Here is a 15,270-nt window from a genome sequence, read left to right on the forward strand (position 1 = left end):
CCCCTTTGACTTTTCACGATAGCCAATGAAATAACCACTGACTGTCCTAGGATCTAGCTTCTTTTCATTTGGATTATACAACCTTACTTCAGCTGGGCAACCCCAAACTCGAAGATGTCTTATACTCGGTTTCCTTCCCGTCCATAGTTCGTAAGGAGCCTTAGGAACTACTTTACTAGGAACCCGATTTAAAACATAGGTTGTTGTCTTTAATGCATAAATCCATAGTGAAAGAGGTAAAGAACAATTACTTAACATGCTCCTAACCATTTCCATTAAAGTACGGTTCCGCCTTTCAGCAACACCGTTCTGCTGAGGTGTACCGGGCATTGTATATTGTGCACAAATACCCTTACTTTTAAGTAGCTTTGCAAAGGGACTACGACATTGTCCATTTTCAGTAAACCTTCCATAAAACTCACCACCCCTATCAGACCTCACAATCTTCACTTTTTTTTCTAGCTGCCTTTCCACCTCATTTATGAATATTTCAAGGATATCTACAGAATGAGCCTTTTTCATACAACAAATAAGTGAAATCTTATCGGGAGAAATCATCTATAAAGGTGATAAAGTACTTTTCACCACTCCATGATGAAGTGTCAAAAGGTCCAGAGATATCGGTGTGTCTAATTTCTAAAAGCTGAGAGCTCCTTGTAGCTGATTTCTTTACTGTATGTTTAGTCTGCTTACCTTTAATGCAGTCTACACACACATCTAAGTCACTAAAATCCAATTGATGTAGAATTTCATCTTTTACCAACCTCATTAACCTTTCTTTGGATATGTGACCTAGCATTTGGTACCACAAGTAAGCTGATTATTCATTCGATGCACTACGTTTAATTATCTTGACACTCAACATAAAATAGGGAATCAGAAAATTTAACATCAAGATTGAACCTATAAAGTGAATCAATCAAAGTACCACTACCATAAAAGTATTCATTATGATACATTCAAAATACACCATGTCCAAACTTGAAATTAAAACCTAAATTATCCAATCTACTTAATGATACAAGTTTTCTAGCACAATCGTGTACATAGAGACAATCTGTAAGATCTATATGACAACGAGTGTCTAAGATTAATCTGTAAGTCCCAATGCCCTCAATGCGTGCCTTCATCCTGTTTCCCATGGATACAAAATGTTCAGCTCCTCTTATGGGCTGGATCATACGATATCCCTGTTTAATGTGAGAAATATGAGTAGTTGCACCAGAATCTAACCACCAAGTATTATTAGGTACTTCTATAAGATTTGATTCAAACCAAACAAAACTATAATGTTTACCTTTATTTTCGAACCATGCCTTCCTTTTAGGACAATCCTTCTTAAAGTGTCCCGTTTTCTTGCAAAAGTGACACTTCTTCTCTTTCTGGATCGCACTTTCAGGTCCTTTAAAGAAAGACTTTCCCTTCTTACCATTCTTACCCTTCTTACTCGGTTTGGCCTTGCTGCTGCTGGCACGATTATGACTCAAGAAATGAACAACTTGATCTTTCATCTTCTTTAATCTCCCCTTCTCTTGTATAAGCATGGCTTTTAATTCTTGATAGTTCCACTTCTCTTTTATGGTGTTATAGTTCACCTGAAACTGGCCAAACTCATAAGGTAGAGAATTAATGATGAATTAGACCAAGAAAGTATCACTTACGTCCATCCCTAAAGTCTTCAACTTTGCTGCTAGGTTAGACATGTGTGTTACATGATCATGAATCGGTTGAGACCAAACAAACCTTTTAGTAGTCAGTTCACTCATTAAACTACCAACAATTGCCTTATCAGCTAAATCCGACTCTGAACACCCCTTTACTTTGAGCATGAATTCCCTTGCTTTCTCTGTTTTAGGCATGGAGGGCTTAATGTTATCAGCCGTTGTCATCGTCATAAGATGTAAACCCAACCTGTTAGATTTCTCCCAAGCCTGATAATGTCACTTTTCAGCTTCGGAGCTATCAGGTGTAATTTTTGTTGGTTCCTCATCATCTGTCAGGATGGCAATGTCCAAAGCCATGATACCCAGTGTATACTGGATTTTTAAGGCCCAATAATCATAATTAAGCCCATTGAACTTAACAAAAGAGTTAGTAGATGCAAACATATTTGGAGATGCTGCAAACATTTATACATGTTACCAATTAATGCTTTGAAAAACTATCATACAGATTCAAATAATATTATATAAACTTTTATACATGTATTTAAATGACCTTTGGGCAACACATAAACACAAGTAACCATCATTGATGTTAATATATACTTTAACAATTAATTATAACACACATGAATCAAATAAGAATGCTATCTTCGGATATACATACTATAAGACCCAATTTATGAATAACTAATCATTTTATATTATCAACTATATTTAATGAACCACCTTTGGGTGATCTCCCAAAATATAGATAAGAAAAAAATAATTGATCAATCAAACTATAATGTCATTTAACCATATCTTTTAATCATGATCAATTAAAAACTTTAATTTCAAATGTCTAAATGCAATATAACAAGGCCACTTTGGTGACTAACATGTAATATACAAAATAAACATTTAAATTTAATGGTAAATATATCATCATAATATATTAATAATTCATAACATGAATTTATCCATTACTTTAATGTGAATTGTTCTATTGTCTAACTTTATGTGTGTCGGAATCAGTGGCGTCTAAGGCCAAGGGCACGCCAGGGCGGTCGAACCGGGCTTCCAAATTTTGGGCCCAAGTTCGTAGTCCAGTCCATCGTTTAAAAAAAAAACCTAAAACTTAACTTAACTATTGAGCATTGAAGATATACGGTTGTCTCCTAATTTTCTCCCCTTAATTAATCTCCTTCCCAATTATTCCCAATTATCTCCTTCCCAATTCTGATTATCTCACTCCAAATTTCCACTCTCCCAATTCCCAAATAGTCAGTCAAACGTTCATAAAATCTCTGAATTTTGATTATATATATCTTGAATCTTCACAAAATTATGACACAATTTTACAATCAATTTCATCTCCCAATTTCTCCTTCAATCGAATTAGCCACCAGATTAATGATCTATCTATTACTATTTTTTACAGAAAGCATCCGTTGTTCAATAATTTCAAGTTGAAAAGCTTACAAAGATGAAGTAATCTAAAGACAAGGTAGAAATTCTTCTCTAATTTTAGTTTGTAATTCATAATTATTTTGTTTAATTCTTTCATTTCTTTATATGGGTCTGCGTCAGACCGTCTGAAAATTTTATTGATGGCGATGCCGCAAACGGAGTTCGGATATCTGACCCGAGATCTGCCTCCCCATTAACTTTTTATTAATTCTTTGTATATTATTGAAGGTTTTTGCCTTTCGGAATCAAATTTTCAAGTTTTATTGGCGGAAATCGATTAGAACGGAGGGGCATAGAACACTTGTACATCAATTTCAAGTCTACTGTATCAGGTGGTTGATATATGGTTGAAGAGTTTTGAATGTATAAATGATGTAATCCAAGTTTTCTTATGTACTTTTATGTGTTCAGCTAAGCATATGAAAAATAAACCATTTGTTCACTTTTTAGGGCCTCATTTTGTTTTTCCGCACCGGGCCTACGATTCTTTTGAAACGCCCCTGGTCGGAATAAGTAAAAATCTGTTAAATATTTAATCCTCCAAAAACACGGCCGAAATGCAATAGATACAATACCATTAAATGAACATTGACCTGACATCATAGTGCAAAACTTATTATTCTGATCCATATGCAGACAAAAATAACAGACCATAGTAGCAAGATGATATGGCAAGTTCTGCCCTAATAATCACTTACATGCCAAAAAAAACAAAAGCACGATCTTTAATACGTGAATAAATTTCGCAGCGGAAAAATCTTAGTGATTACCAACCACAATCAATGCTTAATAATGCAATATCATTATTGTTAAAATTAGGCTGTCACAAACCAGGAAACAAACACAACAGAAGGCAAATTGAAACAATTTATACGGATAAAATTATATTGCGTGCGTACACAATCATTACTATTTATGTACTAATCATTTATGCACCAGTACATATATCATTTGTGCTTTAATACATACACACCATTACTGTTATTATAAGTCTTGCCCATTTAACAAAGAACTAGTTTTTTTATCCGTGAAAATCATGGATACGCTTAGGTAAATTGTTTAAGTGGTGGACTGGTGAGGTGCATATTGATGAGTCAAACCTGGGAAACGTCCTTAATATATGCCCAAAAATAATTGATCCAAACACCCTAATTACATAAGAGCAAGTGCAAATATTTTGACAATCTCAATACTCTAACATTTTTTGGTCATAATGAAATTTTTTTAAATAAAGTAATTCTATAATCCATATCAAATTGGCTACTTAATGTAATTAATTGGTTAATTATTCGACGGGACTCGCAATTTTTTCTTATTTTTTGAAAGAACTTGGTTTTTGTTTTCAAACCAAGTTTGTTCATTTAAGAACAAACTTTGATTGCAATGGGACAAACTTTATATTAGAGGTTTGTTTTGATAACCCTAATAAAAAAACCCTCCGCCCATTGCTATTGCTATTGCTCTTAGTTTTCCATTATTTCTTGCATTTTATTTTGTTTTTCTATGTTTTCTTTATGCGGCATGTGATGTGTTTGATCTTTCATTTTCTTAGTTTTTTTTTTGGTTTTTCCTTTTCCACTACAATACATTTTTTTGTTTGATATGTTTTTTCCTTTCATTAATTTTTCCCTCATCTCAACCCATTCTTACCTTTTTCCTTCCATTTTTGAAATTTCATTGCAGTCCGTCATTTTTGTATTAGCACAACAATTCATACAACAAACAAACACCACCTACATAATAATTTCTTCGCATGTCTTCAAGCAACGAAAATGTATAATACTTGCTATAATAAATGATTATGTCAACCACATATTAAAACCATTTCAGACAACGAATAAAATTACACCTAGTTATGTAGCTTCGAAAATTTTGTTTCCATCATAAAGAATGATATTCACTACAAAATGAGATAAATATTATAAGAAAGAAAGAAAGAAATAGATATACAATGATCAAGCTTAAATTTTGTCTACTACAAGTCTTGTGGTACTTGACGTCTCTGAACACTAAGCTCAAGCTCCGCCTAAATTGCTTTGTTATAAGGTTCAATGAGCATTTTTCGCTCGAAATTTTGTTTGAATTATGTGGAGATGAATATGTGAAGAGTAATGAAATGCTCGAAATGCTTGTTAATTGGTATAATATATCATTGTCATGGTGGTAATTGGTGATAAAGTTTGATGGGCTTGAAACTTGAATAATGGTGTGAGAAAGGGTGAATGGAGATGAAGAGGATTAGAAATGACTATTTATAATAATTCTCCATTGAATTATGTAGTATTTAAAAGGTTATAGGAATATGAATGGTGTATACATTTACTAAACAGTACGTTCTATAGGAAGATAATTAGACAAAGGATTGAATGATTGATTAATATGTATTGATTATGATTTTAATTACAATTAATGATAAGAGATGCTCATTAGTTGACCCATTTTAGAATAAGTCGGTGGAATAAATGAATTTTATTATGTCTACATGGCTTTTTTTATCCTACGTGGCTTTGTCTACGTGGCGTTAATTAGTCATTTTAGGGTAGCCTTTTAATAATATTTTATAGATGGTAATTTCATATGAATACACTTCTTTTGAAACTTATTAATATGTATCAAATAAAACGAGTGAACCAATTAAACATATCTTTAATGGATAAATTAATCAAATTTATAATGGCTCTGATACCAAATGTAAGATAAACTTTATGATTTCAATAATGAAATCATCCCAAGAATCAATATAGACTTGAATTTAATCAACCATAATACAATCAATAGACGGAATAAAGGACTAACCTTGGTCCGGTCTTACAGACGCACTCAATACAATAAGAAGTATAAGACGATTGATTCTCCTCCTTAACTCGTTCCTTTATGTTACTTTGATGATGGAGGAAGAAAGTTACTTTCATCCTTTCACTTTGTTGTACATATGTTTTTGTTTTGTCAAGATAATAAAATTTTTATTTAACTTCCAGTATATATATAATATATTACGTACCTTTTCGCACAATCAAACCCGATCATACCTTTTCGTGAAAGAGGACGTATATTAGGGTAAGGTAAGAGGGAATAATAATTCCCTTACTTTAATTACATTTAATCGAAACCGATCCATCATGGTGTCGTCTTTTATATTAAAGTCTCGTAATATTTAGAGTAAATTATCAATTACACCCACGCATAATCCACTTTTTTAAACTAACTCCCACGTTAATATTTTTAATAATTTACCCCTAAAATATTTGCTCAAGTTACATTTTGCACCCAATACCATTTTCAGACCAATTTTCCATCAAAATTCAAATGACGATTTTGCCGTTGTTCTTTTATTAAGTAATTTGTTTCCCCTCTTTCCCATCTCTTTCATTCTCTTCTATAGCTCGACTGAAATCCCCCAACCGACGTCAACAAACCCATTTGTTCAATTTAGTGCTACCTCACTGTATTGTCTTATATTTGAGAGTGGCAGTATAGAGATTCCTTTGGTTGTCGTTAGAGATAGCGGTTGAGATAATAACAGATTTTCCGGTCCAAACAACGTTTCATTGCAGCCTGAGAATGACATCATAGTATGAAAGATCAGAGATGGTGTAGGGTTGATTTCTATGCATGTGCACCTTCATCTCGCTCAACGACGCCTCCATTGACGCGTATAATTCCGGGTCTTTAGACTCACTACTTGGAAGCTGCTTCAATTTCTCACAATAACACACAAAATTTGATTGGGGATCTTGTACCACGAAACAATCAGTAAAGTTTGACATTTTTTAGAATCAAATTAACCTAATTCAAGGTTTTTAACTGGCTTAACAAGGGAATTTTGGGGGGAAATTAGGTGAAAACCTCCATAAAAAGAGGGGGAAAGAAGAGAAGAATAATGCTAAAATAAGGTTTATGGTATAATCAACTTTGATTAGAGAAAGTTGTATAGAGAAAGAGAAAGCAAAAAGCATGAAGTCGTTTGGAAATGATGAATTGCTGGTATACAAAGTTGTATAGAAAAAGAGAAAGCAAGACGCGGGGGCAAAATCGTCAATTCTTTATTTATTTTTTTGCCTGAAAATGGTGTTGGGTGCAAAACATAACCTGAGCAAATAATTTGGGGGTAAATTATTAAAAAAATTTGACGTGAGAGTTAGTTTTAAAAAATGGATTAAGCGTGGATGTAATTAATAATTTACTCTAATCATATTCAGTATTATATTAAAGCTGAAACCAGTAAGCCACGTGTCATCGTCATGTTCATTTGCCATGTGTCATTAAATAAGCTTAACTCAAAAAAAAAATCTAATAGTACTAATTTTTCAAAAAAAAAAATTGTCGCATACACACAGTCAATATCATCCTATCATATATTATTATATGCCATAAATAAATAGAAACAAAAAGAGTAAATTGTGGTAACTAACTAAAATTGTTATGATTGGGGATGAAAATCAGGAAATAAATCAAATATGTCATAAATGAGGATCATTCAAATAAAATTTTACGTGGTATCAATTTTAAAAAGGTACATATATATTATTTTATGTGCAAATTTTATCATTTGAAAATCCATTTTGAAGAGTAATTTTAGCAATACTAAGGCCCTGTTTGGTAAACAGAGGATTAATTTCAGCATAAGCAGATTGCAAAAGCAGATTATAAATGGCAGATTTTATCAGAAGGTTTGACTAGCATATTATAATTAGCAAAAATTGATTTGAGTGTTTGGTAATTGGCAGATTACGATTAGTAGATTGTTTGTTTTCTTTGTAAAATGGAGAAAAATTTCCTATTTTACAATATGCTAGCCAATATGCTGGGGTAAGCAGCATATTATAAAACAACATATTGACCCCAAATATGTTGTTTCAATATGCTGTTTACCAAACACTAAAATTGGCATATTGATTGGTCAAACATGCTAAAAGCCTTGAATATGCTAAAATTTGGCCAATATGCTGTTTACTAAACAGCGCCTTAGTTCGGAAACCGCGAAAGTGGCAATTTGCCCCCTTAGCTATGTTCAATGGTGAAATTAGGCTTCTCAAGTTTCAATTGTAGCAATCAAACCCCTTAACTTTAACAAAAATTGAAATTCAGCCTCGATCTTTAATAATCACTTAAAACTCAACAAAAATTTATTTTTATATTTAATAATCTATACAAAATTATTTTTTCATCTAAACAATAGTTTTACATTCATTTATAATAAACAAAATAAAAATATGATAAAAATTGATGAACTATTCTAACATTTATAATAAATTGTCTAACATTTGTAAAATTATCAAAAAAAAATACTCCCTATTACAATTATATATTTGTATAAAAGTTATAAGATTATAAAAATTAAATTTTGTACTTGATTAATTCTATTATGAAATTCATTTTGTTGGAATATCCATGAAAAATCACACAATGGGATTTAATTTCACTATCGATTAAAGTTAAGGGGCTTTATTGCTACAAATGAAACTTAAGGGGCATAATTTCACCATTGACCAAAGTGAAGGGGGCGAATTGCCACTTTCGCGGCTGTAAAACAAATGATGTAAACCGCTAAATCTCACAAGTCTTTTTACAATAGTATATTGATAATGAACAATTATTAAACGTATAAAAAGGTGTATAGAATCTAAATTCACAGGAGTACAAATTAAAATGGAACATACGATAGTTGGGCCATTATTTCAAATGTCAATCTTACCTCTGCTTAAAATATAGGTAAAATCAGCAAATATAAAAAGTATACTTGTGTTCAAGTATTTTATTAAATGAATATATTAAGGCTCTGTTTGACAAAACTACCTGAAAAGATAGCTGAAACCTGAAAAGGTAGCTGAAAACTGAAAAGCTAAATGAAACCTGAAAAGGTAACTGATAAGGTAGCTGAAAATTAGGAGCTGATAAAGAAACTGATTATATAAAAACGCAAATTCTTGTTTACAACGGCTGTAAACACGACAATAGTGAAACGGACTCGGATACTGGTTATTTAAACCCAAATAACAAGTGAAACGGGTTGATTTAATTAGGCATATGTTAAAAAAAATATAATTTCCACAAAAATAGCAACTAAATAATACACATACCTTATTTACAATATTCTCTTTTGACTTTGTATTATCCCACGTTCCATTTAACAGCTTCATCTTCTACCTTTCTTGTCATCCATTTTTTTTCCTGTGAAAGATGACCAACAATGACAATGATGATACAATACCCGCACTCCATAACGACGATATTGTAGATGAAGATGCTAATCCTGGTTAAATTTTTTCAAGGACGGATCAATTGTTTCTCTAAAAGAAGGTAATGCATGATTTTTGCAGTCCTAATTTCGTCCCATTTCATTGACAATTTACCAATTAGGCTCCTGAACGACTCTTGTATTAACGCTTTTTATATGCACCCTTATCTTTGAATGAACGTTTTTTGTTCAATTTATCAATTCCGTCCATGCGTTTCATCCATGCTTTTTGTATGTGATGCGTGAAATTGGTTTGCTCATCGATGTATGCTGCACGCATCTTAAGCCTGGTTCAATTTATCATCCAAAAATTGGTTTGCTCATCAATTATTTGATGCGTGAAATTGGTTTGCTCACATATTTGATGCGTGAAATTGGTTTGCTCATCAATTATTTATGCGGTTGGTATGGACCCTGGTTCAATTTATCATCCAAAATTTATGTATGATCAATGTTCTTTCGTCTAATTTCAATCGTTCATCATTTTATTTTGTCTGTAATTTATCAAATTTTGATACCTCTAGTTCTCTCGTCGGATTGAAGGCTACAAAGTGGGAATACTTACTCACTCTGTACAATAGACATGCCGCAACAACTGGTTTTGGTACCAGAAAAGGCACTCGTCGTATCGAAAAGAATGTCGAGTATGAGAGATATTTTGTCTATAACTGTCAGGGTGAGCACGGTAATGGCCAAGCATTGAATTCTGATGGGACACCCTCTTCGTCAAGTACCCAAACGAAGAAAGTCAACATCACCAGATCTGTTTGCAAGGCTTCCATTCGGACACAAGTCAACAAGAAAGGCCTTTGGGAAATATTAAACCATAACCGTGATCATAACCATAGCTTAACGCCCCCTCAATGGCAACATAACCACAAGTCAGAGAGGAAAATAACTGCTGAAGAGGGTGAGGTGATTGAAATGATGACCGAAGCCTTGGTTCGCCCATCTGTCCAATATCGTGTTTTAGCTGCTATTTCTGGAGGCGAGGAGTTTGTTGGACATACAAAGGGAGACCATATCAATTACGTTAATAGGCTTAAGATGGGTGCTATTGAAGGCAGTGATGCATCAACCTTGGTCGGCTTGTTGACCAAATGTCAATCTGAAGACCCAGGTTTCTTCTACCGTTTGAAATTTGGTGCCGACGGAAGATTGTGCCATGTTTTCGGGCGTGACTCGATGATGAAGGAGGATTACTTATTGTATCATGATGTGCTTATCTTTGACACCACTTACCGTACAAATAAATAAAACTTGATTTGCGGTCCGCTAATTGGGATTAATAACCATTGGTCGAACATTATGTTCAGGTTTGCATTCATATCAAATAAACAAGATGAATCATTTGAGTGGTTGTTTAATGCCTTCAATGAATCAATGGGAGAAGATGTATGTCCTGTAACTATTTTTACTGATCAAGACCTTGCTATGACAAATGCCATCAAAGAGGTAAATAACACTTAACTGGTCACATATTCTTACGTAAATGGTTACAATTTATTATTTAGCTATAAACAGGTGCATATTTTGTAATCAAATATTTACATAGTTACATAATATTTGGAAAATGGCTACGTATAACTCAACATGTGCATATTTTGTAATCAAATATTGATACGGGACCGACTTTGTGTTATTTCTGTTGTTTGTGACCATTCTGATGACATTAGTGGCCATTTTTTGGTTATGAATTAAATCCTTTCTTTTGTATCTTATTAAGATCAAAATGTGACCAATTTTAAGCTATGTGTAGGTTTTGAATAACTACTATAGAATTTCCTTATTTTGTGTTGTTTGTGACCATTCACGCTAAAATAGTGGCTGAGGTTTTCATTAGTTTAACCTGTTATAGTACGGTTACTTTATGTACTTACATGGTCACATATTCATAGTAAAATGGACACATTCTATATTTACATTATTAATAGTTACCCCCTGATTAACTGTTATCACTCAATTGCTAGGTTTATCCAACTTCAAGGCATAGGTTATGTCAATGGCATATCCAACAGAATGCTGTTTCACACTATGGTTCAGTGAAGCATAATCGATCATTCCAGAGCGTATTCAACAAATATCTTAATGGTTGTTATAGCGAGGCGGAATTCGAAGATACATCGAGGAAAATGATATCAGACTACGGACTACAAGATAGTGATTGGTTTGATCGTCTATATACTTTAAGGGAAAAATGGAGCACCGCATTAAATAAGGGATACTTTTCAGTAGGTATATTATCGTCGCAACGGAGTGAAAGCACCAACCATGCTTTGGGGTTCCAAGCAACTAAGACTACTTCACTTATCGAATTCTTTCACATATTTGAGTCAACAGTCAGAAGATGGAGGTCGGAAGAGGAACGAAATGAATTTAATAATATCCGTGCCAAGCCCACATCTGTGTTTCCTATGGTGGACTTATTAGATCATGCATCCCAAGTTTACACACTGAAATTGTTCAGGGCATTTGAGAAGGAATTCGGTATCGCAATCGGTACAAGGGCCATAGAATGTACGACTGAAGATCATATTAAGTCATACCTTGTGTATCCATCGGGTAGTGATGAAAATCCACACCATGTCACCTTTGATTCTTCTAACTTACTTATTGAGTGCACGTGTCGTAAATTTCAGGAAAGCAGAATGTTATGCTTCCACTCCATTCGCATCTTACACCTCGGGTCTGTTTCTGAAATCCCCGACCGATACATTTCAAGGAGGTGGACTAAGTTTGCCAAGAAGAAAGTGTGGGACAGACTTCTTCCTAATGATAGGCGTAGAAGTGGCATTAATGAGGCCGTTAATTGGCGACGTCAATCGCTTACCATGTTCAACAATCTGATTACAAAATGTCAGAGTGTACCCGAAGCGAGGTCATTATTGAACCATGCTTACTCAAGAGCTCTATAAGAGGTCCAATCTTTTTTCAACAGTAGAAGAGCGTCAGAGTGTCCAACAAATAGTGCTCCACGCACAGGTCCTACGATACTTGATCCTAAACGAGCAATTACGAAGGGGCGTAAACAAAGGAAGAAAAGCGGGATACAAAAACGAAAGTCAAACCGTTCCGCTAAAACAAATGAGGTCGAACTGCCATACACTCCTATTCATAGGCTCTTATAAGCAAAATAAGTTTTTACTTTGCGGTAGTTGGAACAATGCATTTTTGTTTTGCTTTAATTTCTGAATGTAGCATTAATGAGGCAGTTAATTTTTGAACAATGCATTTTTGTTTTACTCACCAAATATTTATACATTGGTTTTCTAATTAAATTGTCGCATAATTATTTTTTTGACCTACATGTTCCGATATTTGGTCACAATTAGTTTCATGATATGTTGCTAGTAACAAGCTATAAATAGCATATACATGGCTACAAATAGTAGATATACGGCCACAAAATAAAATAACTAATTCATTTAAAAAATACAAATAGTTTAAAATTGGTCACTAAGTATAAAAGAATGTTCACAAACATTTAAAAACTACTCTTCAACAAATGTTCCTAAATCTAGTCACAATTTAATCTTAATAAGCTACATAAACAGAAAAATGTAGACAGCGGTCACTAATAGCCACTAATTTCAGAAGAATGATCCCACAAAAAAAAAGTCACGACCTGACCTATAGAGGTTACAAATTAGTGTCAAGATTTGTTGTTAGTAACAACGTACAAATAGTAGATATATGGCTACAAATAGCAGATATATAGCCACAAAAGTAAATGACTAATTAAATAACAATGCGACTATGGAAACAGTAAAGAGAAAATGTGTTCAATTCACTTCAAATAGATTACCGAAATAAGATGTGTTCAATTCATAGATGTTTGCAATTTAAACGAAAATTTTAACTAGAAAGCAACAACACTTTTTAATCATCTACCAAATCCAAATTAAAATAACAATGTTTTTCCAACAACTTCACCAATCTGCTACTTATCCTTTGCGCAATCATCCTCTACAACGGCCCCCTGAGCTCCTTTCTTCGTTGCCAACCTTGTGCATCTTCTTACATACACACTTTTGTTTGAATCTCATGGTCTCTTAGGACAATGCACGCTCTTCTTTTGTGAATGTCCCGGGCAGTTGGTATCATTACTACCAATTGAATAATTGATACCAATTGAATCGATCCCAAGGTCAAAGGACGACGCCTCAACCAATTTCATTTCCGGTATGTCATCAATCCTTCTACCCATATCTAGAAATTGTGCCAAGAAGTTTGGATCCTTCAACGCTTGTGTAAACTCTCTTTCAATCTCCTCACGAACCTCCTCTTCATCAATCGGGGTGATATTATCTTGCTTTTCCACTTCTTTAGTTCTAATCTCATGTAACCTTGACACAAGTTCCAAATCCCGCTTTGTCATCATCCAATTCACCAAACAGGGCTATAAAAGAGAATAACATGAACAAATAATTACTATACTTTATGAAAATGAGTTAGTGATGCGGTCGTTTCTACACCAAAAATAAATACCTAAATTAATGCTAACAGAAGTCAGCGGCAAGTAGGGTCGATCTCCACAGGGAGGCGGTGTACTATCTATTTGTCTATCTATCTGTTTAATGTCACAATGCTAGGGGTTTGATCGATTTAACTAACTAGAGACTAAAGCGAGGGAAAAAGATGAGAGAAATTAACAATAAGAGAAAGAAGTATGCTAAGAGTCGGTCCACCGTGGCAGCTATCAGATCTATTATATCAAGAATATTAAGGCGATTAGACTATTGATAAGAAGAGCTATGGTCGTCACCTTTCGGTCCTTAAACCGCCCTAGAGTGTAAACAGCTTAACTTTCGCCCTCACTGCAATACCCTATTGTAATTAAGCAAGCCTTCCCTTCCAATCTTTCGATCTAGGTCGGGGTTAACTAGAATTATGGTCTCCTGCATGCATTCATTCGACCGGATAACAATTAAATTGCCTAATACAATTCTTATCGCAGGACTAATCTATTTAATACAATTAAAGCATTGCTACCACGGCTTCCCTAATCCTAACATACTACGGGAAATTAGCTACTCATAATAAAATAAGCAACAACAATAATAAAGGAAGAAATAAACATTAAAAGCGAATAAAGGAAGAAGAAATTACTAGATTAAGGGATCCGGAAATGAAGAAAAGTAACAGTGTATATAGAAAGGGAAAAGGAGTAACGTGATCCTTCCCGGATTATTGGATGATTACAAATGACATCCCTAACTCCTATTTATAAGAAATTAGGAGTAGGATTAAACCTAATGACGGAATATAAAGCTTAAAAGCCCAGACCGTAGCAAAATCCACTCGATCGAGTAAGGGAACCACTCGATCGAGCAAACTCAAACTTTAAAACGGCTCGATCGACCAAGTAGAGTGCTCGATCGACTGATTACACATAAGGGACTGGTCGATCGACTAAGGAAGCAACTCGATCGACTATTTATTGCACCTAAAACCACTCGATCGAGTAATAAATCACTCGATCAGGTGGGTCTTGACTTCAGCAGCTACAATTCTCGTTAGTTTGACTTTGACTTGTCCTTTTAGCTCCCGAAACACCTTCACGCATCCCAAGACAGCTATAATTCCCGCTCCAAATCATCTCTCCCTCCAAATGCATGCAAAATGGACGGTAAATGGCTCGATTTCACTCCTTTCGGGTCCATACCTGCAAATAAGACATAATAACCCAAAGTAGCACATTCGGGGCATTTCGTAGCATAAAACCACGATAAAAGCATAGAAATACGTGCATAAAATAGGCTAAAAAGACTATATAAAATGCACGTATCAAATCTCCCCAAACCAAACCTTTACTCGTCCCCGAGTAAACTAAAAACTATACGCTAATGGAACGGAAAAATAACTCAGAGCTAGCTACAAATGCATACTTAAGCCAATTTAATGCAAGCAAACTAAACA

The 15,270-nt window shown here is 34.1% G+C and overlaps 1 protein-coding gene across 1 annotated transcript; it reads left to right on the plus strand.

The window, feature by feature from the left end:
• The first annotated feature begins 9,795 nt into the window (after nt 1–9,795).
• LOC141651668 (protein FAR1-RELATED SEQUENCE 5-like) lies at nt 9,796–12,266 on the plus strand. The gene is made up of 3 exons (XM_074459368.1): nt 9,796–10,559; nt 10,668–10,806; nt 11,322–12,266. The coding sequence occupies exons 1-3, from the start codon at nt 9,796–9,798 to the stop codon at nt 12,264–12,266; spliced, it is 1,848 nt and encodes a 615-aa protein (XP_074315469.1).
• Nucleotides 12,267–15,270: the final 3,004 nt, after the last annotated feature.

Source organism: Silene latifolia, chromosome 4 (genome assembly GCF_048544455.1).
Source record: "Silene latifolia isolate original U9 population chromosome 4, ASM4854445v1, whole genome shotgun sequence".
NCBI lineage: Eukaryota > Viridiplantae > Streptophyta > Magnoliopsida > Caryophyllales > Caryophyllaceae > Silene > Silene latifolia.

Bases quoted from the DNA above. Each gene is read 5' to 3' on its own strand.
- LOC141651668 (XM_074459368.1), top strand. From the start codon at position 9,796: ATGATCAATGTTCTTTCGTCTAATTTCAATCGTTCATCATTTTATTTT. The intron at 10,560-10,667 runs GTATCATGATGT...CATTATGTTCAG, and splicing joins ATGAAGGAGGATTACTTATT to GTTTGCATTCATATCAAATA. The intron at 10,807-11,321 runs GTAAATAACACT...CTCAATTGCTAG, and splicing joins TGACAAATGCCATCAAAGAG to GTTTATCCAACTTCAAGGCA.